Source organism: Musca autumnalis, unplaced genomic scaffold (genome assembly GCF_047663935.1).
Source record: "Musca autumnalis isolate F117 unplaced genomic scaffold, ASM4766393v1 scaffold_1, whole genome shotgun sequence".
Classification (NCBI taxonomy): domain Eukaryota; kingdom Metazoa; phylum Arthropoda; class Insecta; order Diptera; family Muscidae; genus Musca; species Musca autumnalis.
In genome coordinates, this window is record NW_027411644.1 from 62,099,475 (window position 1) to 62,122,128 (window position 22,654).

Genomic DNA, 22,654 nt, shown 5'->3' on the forward strand with positions numbered 1-22,654 from the left:
GGTTACTATATACATACATATGTTCCCACAACATCCCACATTTTTATCGCCAAGTTCTTAGTTGATCGACATTCTATGCCAAATAAACGTTACGTTTCAAATTGTAACGTTTTGCAGATACTTATGTTCAAAATTTTCCCTCCAACCCTGGTTGGTTGCATCGACATAAGGCAAGTGAAATGCTTTCACAAAAAATCTAATAACATTTCTATTTCACTTCCAATATCAAAATTTCTTTACCAAACAAATTATCCCATTTACTCTTAGGCCAAAAAGGGCTAAAGCTTTTTTAGCGAATCTGCCAATTGAGGTATAGTGCACTCGTTCATTCGTTACACAAGTTTATGCATACATTGACACTATCTGCTGCTTGTATGGATGGGTGACATGGGAGACAAATAGATTATTGATGTTAGTGGCCACCACTTGTGCCTTTTTGTCTGTCATCCACATTTGCATCCCAACCCACCGCTGGCCCACTGCACACACCCCAGACACTCAATTACAATTACATGTGTATGCGAATGACTGTGGGTATGATGCGCTTTCCAGCGCATGTGCATCTTGGGCATTGTGAAAATCGGCCTTTCCGTCTTTTGTGCTCGAGGTAAGTGGTACGCAAAAATTTGCATCTCTCATAAAATCGAAAATTTTTCAAAAGAAATTGCAAACATCCATTTGAAAATAGTGTGAAATCGTTTCAAATTATCAATTGGTAAGTAAGTGGAAGAAATATTTTTTGTTAAGTTGCAGTGTTTTTCTTTAAATTAAATAAAAAATAAAATTCGTAAATCCCAATTGCAAAAAGACAAATGTGTATTGAGAAAAGTGCATGTCTATATATGATATATAGTATATATAAAGATATATGTATGTGGTGAAATGCAAAAGTACTTACCGGCCGGTAGAAAAAAATGTGATTTTTTTTATAAAAATTAAAGAAAACTATTAAAAGAGTTTTCACTTTTGAATTGGCTTACAAGTAATTATCAGTAAAAACAAGATTTTGTTCAATATTTCGCAGAAAAAAATCTGTCTGAAATCCCTTAAATGTCTTGCGATTTCGTAATTCAATATGGCGACATGTGGCATAAAAATATATGGTGACTGTGTGCGCCTACTTATCTAACCGGAAATAAGTGCAGTTTCTTTTTTAAATATGAGTGAAATATTGTGAAATTCCCTAATTATCAAAAAAATAATTTGCAAAAACATATTTAAATTATTAAAATTCTACAACATTTTCTTTGTGATGTTAGTTTCTTTTTTTCTAGAAGAATGTGTATGTATACCATATGTATATGCTGAGCTGATTTGTATGGGTCTTGAAAATTATCTTTTCCAAACAAAATTATTAGAGTGAAGTTGATCATTTTTGATTTAGAGGCTGAAACTATTTTAACTTTTTTACGTTTTTTTTTTTTATAAACCATGTCATTTAAGCTGTCAATTCCACTGGATATTTGTCAAAGAATTTATGTATTTTAATAAAAGTCGTGTTTTATGTGACACATTAGGTTTAGAGTATATCCCAAAATAGAGGTCGAGATTTTCTCCCATGCTTTTTTAATGGTAAACTTAGTCCATATTTACATTAGGAAATTTTTTCAAAAAATTTGTTCATGTGGAATAGGCAATTCTGATTTTTTACTAAGTCCATATTTATATTATAGTACGGTTACACTAGAGTTTTTTTGCCGGGTTAACCCACTTCGAGAGGATTTATTTGACGTTTGCGCTATGAAACTGACATTTGAAACCCAAACCCACTGGGTTAATCCGGTTAAGTGTAACCGGGGTATTAGGCAATTTTCCCTGCGGCAATTGTCATTTTGTTGGAGAGAGAGGTGAGGCATATGGTAACCCTTTGACTCTCAACACCCTCCCTCACCTTCAAATTGACAATTGCCGCAAGAAAATTGCCTAATATAAATAGTCCATATTTACATTAGGCAATTTTCCTTGCGGCAATTGTCAGTTTGATGGAGAGAGAGGTGAGGCATATGGTAACCCTTTGCCTCTCAACACCCTCTCTCACCAACAAACTGACAATTGCCGCAAGTAAACTCGCCTAATGTAAATTGGGACATATGGACTTAGCAAAAATCGATTTGCCTATTCCACATGAACAAATTTTTTGAAAAAGTAAAGAAACGGAAAAATTTTCCGCTATGGGGCCGTTTTGTAGCAAAAAATTGTAAAAATAGTATTATTTTGCAGGTTGAGCTCCAAAAATTGCTGAACAGTTGTCTAACCTATGTGTATTTGACATTGACAGCTGGAACGCCGGGAATATCAGTATATATTTCGTAGAAACCAAGGCCTAAGAAGGTCGCCCATTCAGAGTTCTGTTAACAACTTTTGATAAAAAACATAATAGATTTTATATTATTGTGATTTGAGTTTCTTTGTATTTTAAATCACAATAATGTTTTTGACAACAAACATAACAATCAGTAGTGCGATTCTCTAACACATTTTTTGAGTTAGCGACAAATGTCGGTAAAATTAAAATGTTTATAATTTCGATAGTTAACGATATTATTCGGTAAGTTAGCGACCAATAAAAAGTAGTCGTAAAGTTCTACCGATAGCAACAATGTTGTCAACTTTTATTTGAAGTTTTTATTCATAATTTTGCGTTTTAATGTTACCGATTTTTGTCGGTAACTCAAAAAATGTGTTAGAGAATCGCACTATAGGTGGGCTTAGTGTCCAACTGTATAAACTGTGGTAAAAACCTTATGTCATATGTTCCATATATGAGGCGCTCAGCGCCAAAACGGCCTAACCCACGTGGCCAAAAAAATCAAACAGACTAAAAATATCTAAAGATAGAAACAGAATCAGCTCGTTCCCTTGCTTGCTTTCCTAATGTCAAAATTATTGCTTATTATTTGCAATAATCAGGATTAATCTCAGGGCGGTGAACAGGTTTGAAAGGAAACATCGTAGCTCCCATGCCGCTTTTTTACTATCACACATCGAAGCGTGACATTTTTGGCGCCGGCTATCATATGTTTTGGGTAAACAAAAAAGTATTTTGCAATTTATTAATTTTTCCTCAAACATTGTATAGTTTTAACAAGTCACCGCCAATTGTTGTTGTTAAAACTGATTGTGTTGTGTCAAACGAACTGTCAAAATGAAATGTCAAGTATCAAGCAGAATACGAATTCCAAAGTTAAACAATTTTTAACTTCGGCGCCTGAAATCTTGCTTCGTTGTGGGCTGTTCTATGAAAACAGTACAATTTAATTTCTCGCTTTCACGCCAAGCAACAAAAATCCATTGTGTTTCTACCTTAACCGCAACCTTTTGAAATTAATACTCAAAAAACTCCCTATTGCATCCTATAACACTAGGTAATACTACCTTCTAAGACAATGCAATATGGATTTTTTAAAGCATTTATTTCAAAAGGTTCCGGTTTGATCTTTATAGTCACTTTGATTTTTTTTTTGGCCATGTGGGTTATAGTACGGTTACACTAGAGTTTTTGCCGGGTTAACCCACTTCATTATGATTTATTTGACGTTTGCGCTATGGAAGTGACATCTGAAACAAAAAACCACTGGGTTAATCTGGTTAAGTGTGACCGGGGTATTAGGCCCTTTTGGCGCTGAGCGCCACATATAAAGGCAGTGGTTTAAGAAGTAGGATTGTCCTTTTCTTTTTTATTCTTTTAACAAAAGCAAGCAGGCGAGGCAACTTATGTATTCAGGCCTTTATTGTGAATTTGCATGTAATAGTACTTTTACATATGACCATTTAAAATGTCAATTCAATTGTGCATTTGTCAACTAGCCCGGCAAAAATCTATAATATAAACTATAACCGGATTTTATTAAATCCACTGAAATTTCAAATGTGGATTCCATGCAAACATGGCATTTAAAAGACAAAGATCGACCTATTTCGAATTTGGGTAGTTCTGTATTATTTTATCAGAAACTACTTAAGTCCCAATTTACATTGGGCGAGTTTACTTGCGGCAATTGTCAGTTTGTAGGTGAGAGAGGGTGCTGAGAGGCAAAGGGTTACCATATGCCTCACCTCTCTCTCCTACAAAATGACAATTGCCGCAAGTAAACTCGCCCAATGTAAATTGGGACTAAGCCGAAAACAATCAACGTTTGAGTTGATACGTGCTGATAGTTGTTTGCAAATATTTTTGTTCTGATGTTTTTTTGGGAAAGCCGAAAAGTGAGTGTGCAATTCTCATTTATTTGAGAATACTAGACACTTAAAGAGTTCGGGTTTTCGCTAAAAAAGGCATCATTTCAAAAAGCTGAAAAGCCAATTGATAATTCCCTTCGCCGGGATAAAATTATGTCAGTTCGTTTTGAAAAACATTACTCTCTGTAACAAAAAGTAATGATGAAGTTTAAGCCATTGGGGTAATACTCCTGACTTAAAAACAATCAAACCCAGTGAGTTAGTTAAATCTGGTAATATGTACACGTACTATAATACTAAGTTTACATTTACGAAATACACTCGATTTCAAATGTCAATTCCATTGATTAAACGTCAAATGAAATCCAATGGATTGCCGTTGAAATTTCATTTGACGTATACCCAAAGGAATTGACAGTCGAAATCGAGTGGATTTCGTAAATGTAAGCTTAGTATAATATTGCGTTTGCATATAACTGGACTTAGTAAACCCACTGGGTTTCAAATGTCAATTCCATTGCGTATACGTCAAAATAAATCCTCATAATTTTGTTGTGGCGCTTTAATACTCAGCCGGGAAGGGGCCAACAGCTTAAAGAGGGTTAACTAACTCGGCAAAAAGCTCAAGTGCAAACGTCGTTTAAGGCCAAGTTTAAATTACCCAGCAAAATTTGACGGAAGGGGTTCTTTGCGATGACGTGATTTCATGTCATCTTTTGCATTGGTTCAAAGGAAGTCGTGAAAGATCCGATATTTTCATTAGGATTTGAACCAATGCCAAGGAAGTCGTGAAAGATCCGATCTTTTCATCAGCATTTGTACCCATTCCATCAATCCAATAGAGATGATGTTTGTGTTTTTATTTACACACCTGTTTATTTTCATTTTGGTATGTTCCAGTACTGCAAAAATCTACTAATTTTTACTATTTTTTCCGATAACATAAAGGAAAAATTGTTATCGTAGTAAAAATAAGTAGATTCTTGCAGTTTCTGGAACAGACCAAAGTTGTTAGAACTGTCGTCGTGATGTTGTCTTACATTTCCTGCATATCAAACAACTAAAATTTCTAAACAATTGGTATTATATGAAGTCCCAATCATCGAGCTAAAAATAGAATCGGACTGCACACATTGCTATTTTAAAAGTTCCCTTGTCTGTTCTAAATCTGACATAGAATGAAATCAATCAAATCTCGCTTCTTGGAATTTGAAAAAAAGTCCGAAACGAAAAGGAACAAGAATCTGAAAATAAAGAAGAAACTACTTTTGGAAAGAAACAATTAAAAATAAATTAATTAAGCAAAAATGCATAAAAAGTCTCTCCTCCCCGATCGTTACATTTTGTTCTTAGAGATCCCTAAAGCAAGCCGGGTTGTAGATCCCTACATATGTATTTCCGTCATTAAACAAAAGAGTATAAATTACCAAAATATTGTTATAAAATAACAAAATTATAAAATAAAAGTAATTTACGAAATAAAAATACTTAAAGCAGTGCATTTGGAGTCCATGTTGAAATCTGAACTGGTGATGGGAAGATAATTGAAAAAACCTTTTGTAAGATGAAAGAATATCAGTTGCGGAGAACGGAGGAAGTAATCTTTTGCGTTGCAGCGGTGGTGATAACATTGCAATTTTGGATGTAAACTTTTGAAAAACTAAACTGATAAATAAATTGTAGCTATTTCATGAATTCGTTTGAATTAATAAAGAGGTTTGTTTTTCATGAAAACCATATTTCAATACAGCATTTCCATTTTCCAAACAAGACATGAAAATTTCATGCCAAGGGGTTGGTGAAAATGACATGCCAAAGCATTGGTTAAAATGACATGTCAAAGCATGGGTGAAAATGACGTGTCAAAGCATTGGTGAAAATGACATGTCAAATCATTGGTGGAAATGACATGCCAAAGCATTGGTGGAAATGACATGTCAACGCATTGGTTAAAATGACATGCTTAGGATCCAGAAAAGAACGTCATCTTTTGGGGTCCACGCTCATATAAAATTCATCGATGAAGATGCTAAAAAGATGACATGCTAGATCACTTGCACCCATGATTGAATGTCATCTTTGGCATCGAACATTTTGCTGGGTTAGTTTTAAAAATTCACTAAGTTTCACATGTCAATTCCATTGCATTAACGTCAATTAAATTCTCGTCATAAATCAATGAATTTTATTTAATATATACGCTATGCAATTGACATATGAAATATAGTGGATTTCGTAAATCTCTAACGTACTATTATGCCAAAATTATATTGAAACAAGTTCCCACATTATCAAACTACCTTCGTAAAATTGATTTACTTTGTGTGTGTGGGTTTTCTAAGGAAATTCGTTTCATTTCATTTTTGAAAACACATCGACATCTTCACGCCTAGTGTGATACACGGCAGCATCTGCATTTTAATTTGCATTTATGTGCAAACTTAAAAGAACATGTGTTAATAAAACTAACCTGCACCAATCTCTTCCCGCCACACAAAATTAAAATGATGAGTTGTCAGTTGTAACATGTGTTAATTTTAGTTTGTTTTTGTTTGATGGCATATCTGAATATCATTCACAAAAACAAAAATCACAAGAGATCTTTGACCTAAATTCAAGGACGAAATTTTGATTTATTGGAAAACATATGGCAGCGGGATAAATGTTGGAGGGAGATATTTAGACAGTAGACCACTAGTGCAATTTTCTGACTCATTTTTTGAGTTGCCGACATAAAATCGGCAAATGTTTAAAATGTTTATAATTTCGCTAATTAACGATATTTTTCAGAAAGTTTACGGTCGTTAAGTTCTACCGATAGGAAGAATGTTGTCAACTTTTATTCGACCTTTTCATTCATAATTTTGCGTTTTAATGTTACCTATTTTTGTCGGTAACTCAAAAAAATTAGTTAGAGGATCGCACAACAGAAAAAGTATAGAAAAGCAAATACCTTGGTACATAAAGGCCTCGGTGCATAATACCCCGTTTGCACTTAACCAGACTTAATAAACCGACTGGGTTTCAAATGTCAATTCCATATCGCAAACGTCAAATAAATCCTCATAAAGAAGGTTAACCCGGCAAAAAGCCCTAATGCAAACGACGTTTAAGAAGTCTCGCCGACTGGCTGTCCTTTCTTACTTAAACCTACTCAAACGTTGATTGTGTATTAGCTTTGGGGAGAGGAATGTCATGCTGCTTAAGGCCTCGGTACATAAGAAGCCTTACCGGCTGGCTTCCTTGCTCCACTTCATTCATTTCCGATAAAAGAATAAAGAAGGCCCATTAAATTTCAGGAGTATTACCCCGATGGCTTAAACTTCATCATTATTTTTTGTTACAGAGAGTAATGTTTTTCAAAACGAAATGACATGATTTCATCCCGTCGAAGGGATATATCAATTGGCTTTTCAGCTTTTTGAAATGATGCCTTTTTTAGCGAAAAACCGAACTCTTTAAGTGCCTAGTATTTTGAAATAAATGAGAATTTCACACTCACTTTTCGGCTTTCCCAAAAAACATCAGAACAAAAATATTTGCAAACAACTATCAGCACGTATCAACTAAGAACTCATAGAGTTCTGTAAGTTGAAAAGAACATCACCACAGTTGCATGTGAGTAGTTGTTGTTGGAATTTGTTAAATTCCCCGGCGCGTGCCATCCGCTGTTTTTTTTTTTGTTTTGGTGTTCGAAATCACCTGAAATTCATAAATGTAAATATGCTTTTACTTAACAGATGTCAAATTGCATGGTGTAAATGTGCTATAAGAACTATTGGGTCCCGGTTCACACTAGAACAATTTCATTGTAAAAATTTCATGAAATAAGGCGTTTCTAGATCGAGTTCCACACTACAGAAATTTCATGATATTACTATGCTATGGAACTCGATCTAGGGACGCATAGTTTTATAACATTTTTGCAATGAAATCACTCTAGTGTGGGCCGGGACTTGAAAACATTCCTTACCATGCGTTTACACATGACAAAAACCCTGCAAAAACAATTGTAAAATTATGAATGAAAACCATATATATCTTTTTGATTTCCGTTCACATATTAGACCTGTTCGATAACTTCGCAAGTAAAAAGTATTTGCAAGTTCTTGCAAGTACTTCTCATTTCTCTTTTACTGAACAAGTTTGTTATCGAACAACATTTTGTAAAAGTTTGTACAAAATTGTACCAACTTTTGAGTTATCGTACAGACCTATTTTGTTATAGCTCAAATTCTTCTGTTTTTATAGTCCCAATTTACATTAGGCGAGTTTACTTGCGGCAATTGTCAGTTTGATGGAGAGAGAGGTGAGGCATATGGTAACCCTTTGCCTCTCAGCCCCCTCTCTCATCTACAAACTGACAATTGCCGCAAGTAAACTCGCTTAATGTAAATTGGGACCAATTATTATTTCAATTATTAGGTCTGTACGATAACTTTCCCAGCAATAATTACTCAGCAAGTTCCAGCAACTACTCTCAGTGAATTTTACTCTCTCAAGCAAGAAAAAATGCAGAAAAAATGAACAACATTTTGTAAGGATTCGCAAGAAAGTCAGCTATTTCCGAAAATGTATGAAAACTGTTTTTGTTTATTTTGATATTTTAAACCAAATTGAACAAAAACATATATTTTAAAATTGCATTTTACCTATTTATAGCACGGTTACACTACAGGTTTTTGCCGGGTTAACCCACTTCATGAGGATTTATTTGCTTAATCTGCTCAAATCTGACCAGATTTTCCATACAAAAATTAAATCCTCTCATGGCTGGATTTATTTTAAATCTGGCACAAATCCACCAAAAATACAGTGTTGTATTCGGTATTTGTGCAAAAAAATCCAACTCTACTCAAAAAGTACCAAAAGTTGCAACCAAAAGTTGCAACAGAGTATGTCGTGTTTTACACGTTTACGATTGGTCGCATGAGATTTTATGGAGTTAATAAATCTAAAGTTATTTGGAAATCATAAAATTGTTTTTTTTTCATTAGACACTTTTTTAACAAAAAGTACGATAGATACCAGGATACAAAAATGTATCCCTGTGTGTAAAATATACCAATATGAGCAAAGAGGGGACGATATCTCATACGAGAAATTGTAAAAGTGTAACACACGACTTTATTAGCTATTTTGTATGTATACGTAAACAAACATCAGCTGACAGTTTATATCCTCGAAAAGCTAAGTGTAACCAGCAAAGATTAACCCACTGGATCTATTACACCCAGTGGGTTAACCTTCAATAGTGTAACCGGGGTATTAAAGCAGTAATCCTATCCACAATGCTTTAGAATCTAAAAAAAATGTGAAATTTTGACATTTTCTTGGTCAAAAATGTTAACATTTCAGGTTGTTTACATTGAACAGCTGATCAAAAAATCAGCTGGCCAAACTTACAAAATTTTTACGGGACAAATTTTCCCAGCAAAAATTTGCAAATTCTCAGTCACAGAACTGTCAAAAAGTCTCTCTCAACTCGCTCTCTTTTGCTAGACAATTTTGTTATCGAACAGCATTCAGTAAAAATTTGTACGAATCTGGAACAGAGCTACAAAAATGTAAAAAATTGGTTACCTCTACTGATGGATAGCCCTGCGTTTACACATGACAAGACAGTTGAGTACATGTATTGATTGTCAAAAACCCAAAACTTGCCTGTGTGACGTATGCGTCCAGACAACTGCAAAAACAGTTATAAAATTATGATTGAAAATCGTCGATTTCTTTTTGTTTTCCGTTCACATATTTTGTTTTTGTTCATGTTCTTTTGTTTTCAATAAACTTCAATTATTTTGCACACATTTTCACAAAAAATATCAAAAATTTTTTTAACCCGACTGTCTGTGAAAAAATGATGGACAGCTGGAAGACAGCCGACAAATGCATGTATGTGTTAGTAAATCAGAGTTGTATTTGAAGACAAACTGTCAGGTGTAAACGCCTAGTAACTGGGAGACAAACGACAAGTGTATGTATGTTAGAAAATCAGGGTTGTATTTTAAGAATAAATATCTTGTGTAAACGCCTAGTTAAAGGAGCCTATCCAAGGAAAATGTAATGTAAATGTAGGCAAATCACGCCAGCTTATTGGAAACATAAAATGTCAAAACAAAACTGTTCTAATGTGAAATGTAAACAAACATCTTGTTCTGATTGGTTGAAATAAATCCGCTGTAAATGTAAGCGCGAAACTTACATTTTATGTTACCACAAAAGCTGCTTTGTTGCAGCAATTCGCCGAATCTGCTACCTATTCAATACGCCTATTCAGATCTATTTACCAGGGGCTCAATTCTATTTCTATGAAAATTTGAAATGAAGACGGTTGTAAAGGAGAAAACTGTCAAATGAAAAAAAATACAAAAAAAATATTTTTCATTTCAAATTTTCATAGAGCAAGAATACAGGGCCTATTCTGTAACTTTTTAACAACTTTACTCATTGTTTATTTTACAACAATTTTATTTGTTTCTTTTGTAGTTAGTCTGTGTTTGGGACAGAGCGGAGAGGAAAGAGCTCCTCAATACTCTTTCCTACCCCCTATTGCCTAAAAACTGAATTTACTTTCCCGAGAAATTTGTGTGTCTAAACAGGGACTTGTTACAAAAACAAAAGATATTTTACTAGGCGTTTACACAAGACAGTCGGTCTGCAAATACAACTCTGATTTACTAACACATATGTACATATATTTGCGGCTGTCTCCCAGCTGTCCATCATTTTTTCACAGACAGTCGGGTTAACAAATTTTTTACATTTTTGTAAAAATTAGTGAAATAATTGGCCTGTTTCCGTACTTTATAAAGTGGTAAAAGTCGTAAACGATTTTCATATAAATTTTGTGTACGGGAACGCAAAATGTGTAAAAGTAGTAAAACTTGTAAAAACTTTTTAGTTCTGGAACAGAGCTAATAATTGAAATGTGTTGAAAACAAAAGAACATGAACAAAAACAAAATATGTGAAGGGAAAACAAAAAGAAATCGACGATTTTCACTCATAATTTTACAACTGTGTTTGCGTGACGGAGGCAAGTTTTGAATTTTTGACAATCAATACATGTACTCAACTGTCCTGTGATGTGTAATCGCAGGGTTAAAAACTTTTCAATCGATAAAAGTTACAGAATAGGCCTACAGGGGCTCAATTCAGTTTCTATGAAAATGTGAAATGAAAACTTTTATAAAGGAGAAAACTGTAAAAAAAAATTATAAAGGAAATATTTTTCATTTCAAATTTTCATAGAACAAGAATCCAGCCCCAGGTCACGTAAAGCGGGGTACACACCGTCATTCAAAAGTGACAGTCAACGTACTTTTAGGACAATTTTTTGGCAAATAAAAATGATTGTTTAGCTAAAAATGTTTGTAATACAATATGTACACAGTCTTACATAAGTATACGTACGCCCCATAAATCTCGGGTTTTAGAAAAAGTAATGATATTTATGAAATTCCAAGTACACAGGTTTATTTCGTCTCACTAATAAATAATATTTAATACAACAAAAGTATATTCCATAATATAAATAACGGTAAATTTTACAAAAACCAAAAAATGATACTTACAAAAGTATACATACGCCCCAAGGAAATATGAGTATTATCGTACAATTTATGGAATTAGCAGCAAAATTTATACATTTTATTGTTTTGGCGAATGTGTCTGGGTGTCCGAGATATATTTTAGAGAAAAAAAAAAATAATTTTTGGGTGTTAAGTGCCGTTATTTAATGCCAAACTTCTTGTATAGCTCGTTAAAGCGGACCCTTGCTGATTTGTTTCCGTTTTAGGTATTTGAGTATACAAAAGCCACAATATTAGTGTCAGATTATAGATTTTGAGATCCTAGAAAGCTTTTTAGTTGACCTTGTGCATAACACACCTTCCTGGGTGTCGATAAATTCACATTTTTCCTGGGATATCTCAGGAAGTTAATAGATTCCTCGGAATTCTTGGCTCAAATTACATGCGGAAGACCTTGAATTGTGTTCTAATATGGCGTTATATAATCCTTGGACACCAATTGAATCAGAAATGTGCAATTATCCGATACTTTCCGACCCTATATTGACGGTAATGGTTATAATACGAAAACTACGTTGTTCACAGTGTAAATTTCATGCTTTTGGTAGTGATTATATTTTGATGCTTTGGGAGCAGGTTTTTAACAGAATATTTCACATTTCTGATTCAATTGGTGTCCAAGGATTATATAACACCATATTAAAACACAATTCAAGGTCTTCTGTATGTAATTTGAGCCAAGAATTCCGAGGAAACTATTAACTTCCTGAGATATCCTAGGAAAAATGTGAATTTATCGACACCCAGGAAGGTGTGTTATGCACAAGGTCAACTAAAAAGCTTTCTAGGATCTCAAAATCTATAATCTGACACTAATATTGTGGCTTTTGCATACTCAAATACCTAAAACGGAAAGAAATCAGCAAGGGTCCGCTTTAACGAGCTATACAAGAAGTTTGGCATTAAATAACGGCACTTAACACCCAAAAATTATTTTTTTTTTCTCTAAAATATATCTCGGACACCCAGACACATTCGCCAAAACAATAAAATGTATAAATTTTGCTGCTAATTCCATAAATTGTACGATAATACTCATATTTCCTTGGGGCGTATGTATACTTTTGTAAGTATCATTTTTTGGTTTTTGTAAAATTTACCGTTATTTATATTATGGAATATACTTTTGTTGTATTAAATATTATTTATTAGTGAGACGAAATAAACCTGTGTACTTGGAATTTCATAAATATCATTACTTTTTCTAAAACCCGAGATTTATGGGGCGTACGTATACTTATGTAAGACTGTGTATATACCCAGCAAAAAGTTTGCATCCGCGGATGCAATTGAATCACTACAAGTGTGCAGTACATTTGCCGTTGGAGTACATCTTTTCCAATGAATTCACTTATGAATTTTACAAGAGAGCGCGCAGCTAGGATGTACTCCGTTTTCGATCCATATCACAACTTTTTATGTAGTCTTTTGGATTAAATTTAAAGTCACTTTTCGGATTGTGTTTTTAATCAATCCAAAGATGCAGGTAAAGTGCAAGCTATTGCGAAATATCCCAGAATAAATAAAATGCATTTATTATTTGTGTAAAACAAAAACACAAAGAACTTTATTATATAAACATAAATTAAAAAAAGTTTCCATTAAATTCAATCACTATTGAGTGTACTTCCTTTCTCTCCATTTAATCCAAGCGCAACTGATTTTGCTTCGTCGTCCTAAAGGTTTTTATGTTGCTTTCCCATCACTAGTTCAGATTTCGACTCTAACTCCAGCCATTTAAAAATTTCCGTCTCGTAAATTACCACAAACATGTTCGCAATGGGCATGGACTCCGTTAAAAATTTCCGTCTCGTGAATTACCACAAAAATGTTCGCAACTTAAGTTTTTATTTCTTTATTTTATAACAAATTCTCCGAAATGTATACACTACACTCTAGTTTGTCTTTTGAAGAAATGTGTAGGGATCAACCAACTGGTTTTTTCTGTAGGGATCTCTACAGCAACTGCTTATAAAATGTATCGAACAGAGTGCATTTTTCATAACTCTGTTGGACTACATCGAAAGATGTTGTGAAATCATAACTCCAATTGCTCAACTTCCAAATTTTTTTTCTGGGTAAAGTATTATTTACAGATTGGGAAAGTAAGAATTTAGCTAGACTTTGACATTAACGAAGTAGACCTCGATGACTGTCAGTTTTGTTGGTCAGTGTGTACTATGTTTAAGTAAGTCCCAATTTACATTGGGCGAGTTTACTTGCGGCAATTGTCATTTTGTAGGAGAGAGAGGTGAGGCATATGGTAACCCTTTGCCTCTCAGCACCCTCTCTCACCTACAAACTGACAATTGCCGCAAGTAAACTCGCCTAATGTAAATTGGGACTAACACAGCAACCACTCATGTTTGGTCGAAAATTCTTCAATATGTCAAATTGTCAATAGCATAACGTGGCGTTTTACGTCACCTTATAATTTCATCATGGGCCTATCCATGGTGAAATAAGAAGTTGTTACATCAAATTATTGGTCATGGGCCTATCTGAGTACGTTTATTGTGCATTGCATATAACAAATGTCAATTCCATTGCGTATACGTCAAAAACCCTAATACACGATGCTATTTTATTCTGAAAAGATTTTATCTTCAATTGAATGTTTATATGACCCACCCTATTATACGCTATTCGAAATAAATTCCCCAAAATAAACGATTCCAAAAGACATGCGAGCGATAAGCTAAGGAGTAGGACCAATACAATGGGGAAACTATGCTGTTACTATGTCAAGAATAGAACATTAATAAAAACTAAAGGAGGAAACAAAAAAAAAAAAAAAGGAAAATTTCAGGCATTGGTGAGGAGGATGTGTGTTGGTGACACAACACACAACGGCCATTTGGAGAACAAAATGTAATGGACGTTGATACTAAGGAAATGCGCAAATAAATAGTTGTTCGTATGCATTATGGGAGTGCAAAAATTTGTCATCAGCAAAGAACTCTCCTTACCTCCAATGACATTTCCATGCATGACACATAGTGCACCCCAAAATGGCATGGAAAAAAGAGAACAGAGAAACACAGATTCAGTGAGAAAGTCAATTGGCGTTAAGGGAAATAAAGAACGAAATAACATCGGCTATGACATCGTGCATCATTATGGAAATTGATTTTTCCGTCTTTGCAAACTACTTGCCTTCGCCGGTAGCTAACGAATGAGTAAGGGAACTCGAAGGAAAACGAGAACATGCCGAGCGCACGAAGTTTGTGCTCAATTGTTAACAACTCTTTTAATTTGGTTTCCAATGCACATGGCAGCACATACCGGTCTCATGCATGGCACCGGTCTGGTCTGTTGCAAGGATGAAATGAACCCTTCTACCTCTGCTTCTCTGGCTTTTGCAGGTTAAATGCATTAGTGTGTTGGGGGAAAGGGGATCTGGATTATTGCTCTCTTTTTTTGGATAGAGCAGAATATTTTTTCTTCTCCACTCTACAGCAAAATACACACAAACAGACTCACATAAACATTTATCGATTTTCCGTATAGAGAAAAATCACGAACACCACCGCCAGACTTTAACGAGGAAAAAGCCAACAAAAATTTTGAACATTTCCAATCCAGACAGACTTACGGAAACACAAAGAATCTCCCAACAGCAGCCGTATAAAGTGCACAAATATAAAATTTTTTAAATATTAAAAAAACGGTAAAAATTATTTTTAATAAATAGTTAAAATTAATTTTATGTTTTTAAATGTGTGTGGTGGATAATAAGTGAAAATTTTAAATTAACAAATTTATTGACAAAGATGAAAGCATACATATTTCACACCTTATCTTGGAAAATTTTTCAGTCCAAGTATGAAACGGGCATTTTGCAATTTCTTTGGTTTCTAAGAAAAAATTCGTTGCTTTTAATTTCTATTTCCTGTTTTTAAATTACATAATTTTTTTCCTTTCCACCTACTTCCAGTGCTTTTGGTGACTAGTTTCTTGGGTATACCAGCAAATAACGGTTAATTGTGCTACTTTTATTGTAATAAGCGGCATATAAAAAGTGTAAGTATTTTCCACCATTCCACAGCATAACTTGAATATCTATAACTAAACAGAAAATTGCACGCACACACACAGACGGACATACTTCACAAATGCATATTTATGTACATACACATTGATTTATAAAATAACGGCACAAATAGAAATCCGAAAGGCAAACTATTCATACTCGTCGTTTCTGTCGTTTCCGTATTCGCGATTTGAGTGAGGTATAACTTTCCACCCCACATTCCAGGAATACCAATAGGATAATAGACAAAGTATATGAGGTTATCTTTGTAAAGGATATTGAATTGTCATTGTCAATATAAAGGAAACGGAAATTATATCTCTTATGAAATATTACAGAAGTTTGGCCACACTTCAACGATTTCTTTTATTATCGTGGATAGAATTTAAAATGTGGCCCGGCCGCTTTATGTATCCACCATTTGTGATTATTGTAATTGAAATTGAGAAATTGTTCGAGACCTTTGTCTAATAACATGTCTGTCATCGTTACTTTGACACTTTGGGGTCCACACATTCCTTTTAATTCTATTAAACCATAGCTCTGTTCCTTTACGTGCCTGAGGTTACCATTTCTTACAATTTTTAACCTGCAAAGTGTTCCTTTACTTTAAAAAGCATACAATTTATATGAGACCAGTTCACCACTTTTACCATTTTTTGCCACTGTTACCATTTTTAAAAGTAAAGGAACAGACCACATAATACCATTTTGAGGTAATCGATTAACGAGTAATAGTACGTTTACATATGACCGGATTTAATAAATCCTCCGGATTTCAAATGTCATTCCATATCTATATATAGCTCTGTTCCTTTACGTGCAAGAATCTTCAAGTTTTACCACTTCTACTCGAAAAAGTTCCTTTACTTCTGACACCATGCAATTTATATGGGAGCAGTTTAAAACTTTTACTACTTTTGCCGGTTTTACCACTTTCAAAAGTAAAGGAACAGCCCATATATAAAAATGGTGTAAAAAATGTATAGTAATTCATAAAATGAGAACGGCTAGGCAGATTTCTGTAAAATTTTTTGTCAGTTATTCGTATTTTCGAGGAGAAGGTCTTTACGGAAGAACATTTTGGAAAACCTCTCTGGAAAAGTTGGAAAATTGGAAAAATCGAAAATTGAGTTTTTGTATGAAATTTTATTCCTTAATAGCGAGACGAAGTTCGCCGGGTCCGCTAGTGTAAAATAAATATCCATAAAAAGATTAACCCGACAAAAAGCTACAATGTGTATGGCGTTTAGGACTAGATTTACGAAATCTACTGGATTTCAAATGTCAATTCATTGCATATATGTATGTCAAATAAATCCTCGTCACAAATCCAATGGATTTTATTAGAAGTATACTCTATAGATTTGACATTTGAAATCCAAATTTCGAAAGCATGTTTACATTTAAGGAATCCATTGGATTCAAATGTCAATTCCATTGGTTATATGGCAAATAAAAACGTAACCTAAATCAAGTGAAATTTCATTTGACGTTTACCTTATGGTTTCCATAGGAAATCTGTAATTCAACCGTGGCTGAATGGTAGTTTCCATAGGAAATCTACAATTCAGCCAGGCTGAATGTTAGTTTCCACAGGAAATCTGCAATTCAGCCTGGCTGAATGTTAGTTTCCACAGGAAATCTGCAATTCAGCCTGGCTGAATAAAGGTTTCCATAGGAAATCTGCAATTCAGCCTGGCTGAATAAAGGTTTCCATACGAAATCTGCAATTCAGCCTGGCTGAATGAAGGTTTCCATAGGAAATCTGCAATTCAGCCTGGCTGAATGAAGGTTTCCATAGGGAATCTGCAATTCAGCCTGGCTGAATGAAGGTTTCCATAGGGAATCTGCAATTCAGCCTGGCTGAATGAAGGTTTCCATAGGGAATCTGCAATTCAGCCTGGCTGAATGGTAGTTTCTATAGGAAATCTGCAATTCTGCCTGGCTGAATGGTAGTTTCCATAGGAAATGTGCAATTTAGCCTGGCTGAATGGTAGTTTCCATAGAAAATCGACAATTCTGCCTGGCTGAATAAAGGTTTCCATAGGAAATCTGCAATTCGGCCTGGCTGAATGGTAGTTTCCATAGGAAATCTGCAATTCAGCCTGGCTGAATGGTAGTTTCCATAGGAAATCTGCTATTCAGCCTGTCTGAATGGTAGTTTCCATAGGAAATCTGCAATTCAGCCTGGCTGAATGGTAGTTTCCATAGGAAATCTGCAATTCAGCCTGGCTTAATGGTAGTTTCCATAGTCCGTGTTTAGACACACAAATTTCTCGGGAAAGAAAATTCAGTTTTTAGGCAATAGGGGGTAGGAAAGAGTATTGAGGAGCTCTTTCCTCTCCGCTCTCTCCCAAAAAACTCAATTTACTTTCCCGAGAAATTTGTGTATCTAAACACAGACATAGGAAATGACATTTTAAATATGCAATTCAGCCTGGCTGAATGGTAGTTTCCATAGGAAATCTGCAATTCAGCCTGGCTGAATGGTAGTTTCCATTGGAAATCTGCAATACAGCCTGGTGAATGGTAGTTTCCATAGCAAATCTGCAATTGAGCTTGGCTGGATGGTAGTTTCCATAGAAAAACTGCAATTCAGCCTGGCTGAATGGTAGTTTCCATAGAAAAACTGCAATTCAGCCTGGCTGAATGGTAGTTTCCATAGGAAATCTGCAATTCAGCCTGGCTGGATGGTAGTTTCCATAGGAAATCTGCAATTCAGCCTGGCTGAATAAAGGTTTCCATAGGGAATCTGCAATTCAGCCTGGCTGAATAAAGGTTTCCGTAGGAAATCTCCACTTCAGTCTGGCTGAATAAAGGTTTCCACAGGAAATCTGCAATACAGCCGTGCCTGAATGGAGGTTTCCACAGGAAATCTGCAATTTAGCCGTCGCTGAATGGAGGTTTCCATAGGAAATCTGCAATTCAGTCGTGGCTGAGTGGCAGCAGTTTCCATAGGAAAGCTAGCTAAAGTGTGTCAATTACCCTCAGGTTTAGGAAGGGTGTTCCGATATCCTATTTAGGAATTACATAACGTATCTACAATACATGTCATCCATGTCCTTGCAATGACTTTATAAATTCTTCTCTTTATCCCTTTCAGCATCTACGCAAACAATAGCTCCGTAAACAGAAAGCCCGACAACAATTTCTTTTATTTTAATTCATTTTTTGTGTTGCATAAAACCGGAAATTTCCTCCTCTAAATCTCCACTTTAACATGGGTAAGGAAAAGATTCATATTAACATCGTTGTCATTGGACATGTCGATTCTGGTAAATCAACCACTACCGGTCATTTGATCTACAAATGTGGTGGCATTGATAAGCGAACCATTGAAAAGTTCGAAAAGGAAGCCCAAGAAATGGGCAAAGGTTCCTTTAAATATGCCTGGGTATTGGATAAGCTAAAGGCGGAACGTGAACGTGGTATTACCATTGATATCGCCTTGTGGAAATTCGAAACACAAAAATACTATGTAACCATTATTGATGCACCCGGACATCGTGATTTCATTAAGAACATGATTACCGGCACTTCGCAAGCTGATTGTGCTGTGCTGATTGTTGCTGCCGGTACCGGTGAATTTGAAGCTGGCATCTCTAAGAATGGCCAGACACGTGAGCATGCCTTGTTGGCCTTTACTTTGGGTGTAAAACAATTGATTGTGGGTGTGAATAAAATGGATTCGACTGAACCACCCTACAGTGAGGCCCGTTATGAGGAAATCAAAAAGGAAGTGTCATCGTATATCAAGAAAATTGGTTACAATCCAGCCGGTGTTGCATTTGTACCCATATCCGGCTGGCATGGTGATAATATGTTGGAGCCATCGGATAAAATGCCCTGGTTTAAGGGATGGACCGTGGAACGCAAAGAGGGTAAAGTTGAGGGTAAAACTTTAATTGATGCATTGGATGCCATTATGCCGCCATCACGTCCCACCGACAAGCCATTGCGTTTGCCATTGCAGGATGTTTATAAAATTGGTGGTATTGGCACGGTACCAGTGGGTCGTGTTGAAACCGGTATTCTCAAACCAGGTAAGTTTAAAGGGTGGGGGGGGGGGGGGGGGGGGGTTTAGTGAATTTAAGTTAAAAAAGTGGGTCGATGGGTTATTAAAAGCCACTAATTGGCATTTGCAATTGTTTATGTAAATGTGTGTGTTCGATGGGAATTTTCCTTGTCTTATTTTTGTGTGTATCCATGTTGTTTCACTCTCTGAGAGTGTTGGGGAAAGAAAAAGTGAGAGAAAATAAAGAATAACTGAAACATTTACACTTTCCCCTCCTTAGGTATGGTTGTCAACTTTGCTCCGGTTAATTTGGTAACTGAAGTCAAGTCGGTAGAAATGCATCATGAAGCTTTGTCCGAAGCTTTGCCCGGTGACAATGTGGGTTTTAACGTCAAGAACGTTTCTGTAAAGGAATTGCGCCGTGGTTATGTTGCCGGTGATTCCAAGAATTGCCCACCCAAGGGGGCTGCTGATTTTACTGCCCAGGTGGGTGTTTTATTACCTTTTTATGACGAGGTTGGTAATGAAATGAAATTGTTGTTTTTTAGGTTATTGTTCTCAACCATCCTGGTCAAATTGCCAATGGCTATACACCAGTATTGGATTGCCATACCGCTCACATTGCTTGTAAATTTGCTGAAATCAAGGAGAAATGTGATCGTCGTACCGGTAAAACAACCGAAACCGATCCGAAGGCCATTAAGTCGGGTGATGCAGCCATTATTATGCTGGTACCCACCAAACCGTTGTGTGTTGAAAGTTTCCAAGAATTTCCACCATTGGGACGTTTTGCTGTACGCGATATGAGGCAAACTGTTGCTGTTGGTGTCATCAAATCGGTGACATTTAAGGAAACGACTTCGGGTAAAGTCACAAAAGCCGCTGAGAAGGCCCAAAAGAAGAAATAACTAGGGAGCAGCCAGAAGAAAGAAATGCAACAAACTCAACAACAACAACAGCAAAATGTTACACAACAACAACAAAAAGAATATCAATTTCTGCTCCCAAATGGATGGATGGCATATGAAGAAAAATCATTTAATAAGCATAAATATAAAAATAATATTAAAAACAACAACAACAAGAACAGCAAAATCATCATTAACAAAACCAACAACAACATTAATAATATTATAAAATTTATTCAAACATTTAGTGATTATTACAACAAGAACAACAAAAACCAAAATAACAACAATAATTATCATTCAGAAATTACACTCCAACTACAGCAGTCACCACAATTTATTCCACTGGATATTATTGAACAAATTCCAAAATACTCATCAGCCCACATTACTAAACCAACAACAACAACTACTATTGGCAGCCTTCAATATTTTCAATTTTATGGAAAATCACAACCCAATCATAATCATATTAAAAGCATAGAAAAGACATTAATTCCTAAAACCAAACTTACTACATCAACATCACAACCAATATCATCATTATTATTCCTTGAATCCATTATAAAACCTGGTTTTAAACTCTCTTTCACATTCATCAATCATCATCAACAATAACAACAACAACAACATCATTAATAAGAATTATGAAGATTTTACTAAAAATTTGGAAAGCATTTTAATACAACTTTTTATAGAATTTTTCCTAATTTATTATAATTATTTGTATCTAAATTTACACAGACATCGTAAATCATTTCGCAGGAAATCATTGCCATCACCATCAACAACAGTGTTGTCAACAACATCATTATCACGACAAGTCTCTTGCCGCCGCACAGTTCTCACACATGATCTCTCCTTGTTTTGTCATCATCATCGGATAATGCCAATAAATTGCTGGTCTATTGTGTCTAGATTATAATCATGGGCCAACAACTGTTCTCCTCTCAATTTAGGGCACTATGTGCATGAACAAATGAGATGAGAAACAAAGAGCAAAAAAAAAAACACACAACTACACATCTCTCAGTTATGACAAATACATCACTCTCATTCCTTTATCATCTCACAGAAAATTACAAAATTTTTAATACATGATTTTCTATCAAAATTCTTTTACTTATTTGCCTAACCAAAAAAAAAAAAAGAAAACTAATTTATTTGCTTAGCAAAATAATGTGATTTGATTTAATGTGAAGAACCCCTAAAAGGAATAGCAACTAATTAAATACTACTAAGGTTTGTTTTCCCCAAAAGCAGCACAAGGAAGTAAAATGAAATGTGTGCATAAGAGTATCTAAAAGAACAAGAACAAGATTATGAATCCCTTTCTTCTTTTAAACAAAACCAATTGGCCAACTTAATACTCATATTTTTTATTAATAAAATACATTTACACAACAATAAACAACAACACTTTTACACTTGTATAATTGCCAGCATATAATGGCTTGGCTTGAACGTGTTGGCTCAAATATCCATCATGAGATCTTTTGTCGTTTTTTCGAAATGAATGTGTAGGCTTTTAGAGAATCCTATTTTGTGGTATCCTAACGATCATATAGAATCACTTAAAATTATGATAAAATACAACACACACACACAGATACACGCTGAAACACAATACTAATAAGCGAAAAGTGGGATACAAAAATTAAAAGGAATAATTATGAAAATCGAATAACAACAACTTCATATTATATTAAAACAAAAGATAAAAAACAATACAGAATTAAAATTAATGAAATACTATAAATGTATGTGCTTCATTCTTAAAAACCAAAAAACGTAAATAAAAACAACAATAAAAGTAATACAACATAAGTAGGGTGTTTTATTTAGGCCACAAATAATCCTTCGTTCTTTGGAAGCAATCATTCAAAATCCTATTGGCAAAATTATCCTTTGCGTTAAAATTT

General features: G+C 34.8%; 1 protein-coding gene across 8 annotated transcripts; it reads left to right on the forward strand.

Moving 5' to 3' along the window:
- The first annotated feature begins 365 nt into the window (after window positions 1-365).
- On the forward strand, window positions 366-22,559 carry eEF1alpha2 (eukaryotic translation elongation factor 1 alpha 2). 8 transcript variants are annotated; one of them, XM_073977805.1, is made up of 6 exons: window positions 871-982; window positions 15,284-15,443; window positions 15,711-15,796; window positions 18,913-19,852; window positions 20,105-20,310; window positions 20,373-22,559. In XM_073977805.1, the coding sequence occupies exons 4-6, from the start codon at window positions 19,030-19,032 to the stop codon at window positions 20,730-20,732; spliced, it is 1,389 nt and encodes a 462-aa protein (XP_073833906.1). In that variant the 5' UTR covers window positions 871-982; window positions 15,284-15,443; window positions 15,711-15,796; window positions 18,913-19,029; the 3' UTR covers window positions 20,733-22,559. The 8 variants fall into 8 exon arrangements, with proteins under 8 accessions (XP_073833890.1, XP_073833922.1, XP_073833914.1 ...); XM_073977789.1 differs by lacking the exons at window positions 871-982; window positions 15,284-15,443 and adding an exon at window positions 366-607; XM_073977821.1 differs by lacking the exons at window positions 871-982; window positions 15,284-15,443 and adding an exon at window positions 482-614.
- The last annotated feature ends 95 nt before the right edge of the window (window positions 22,560-22,654 follow it).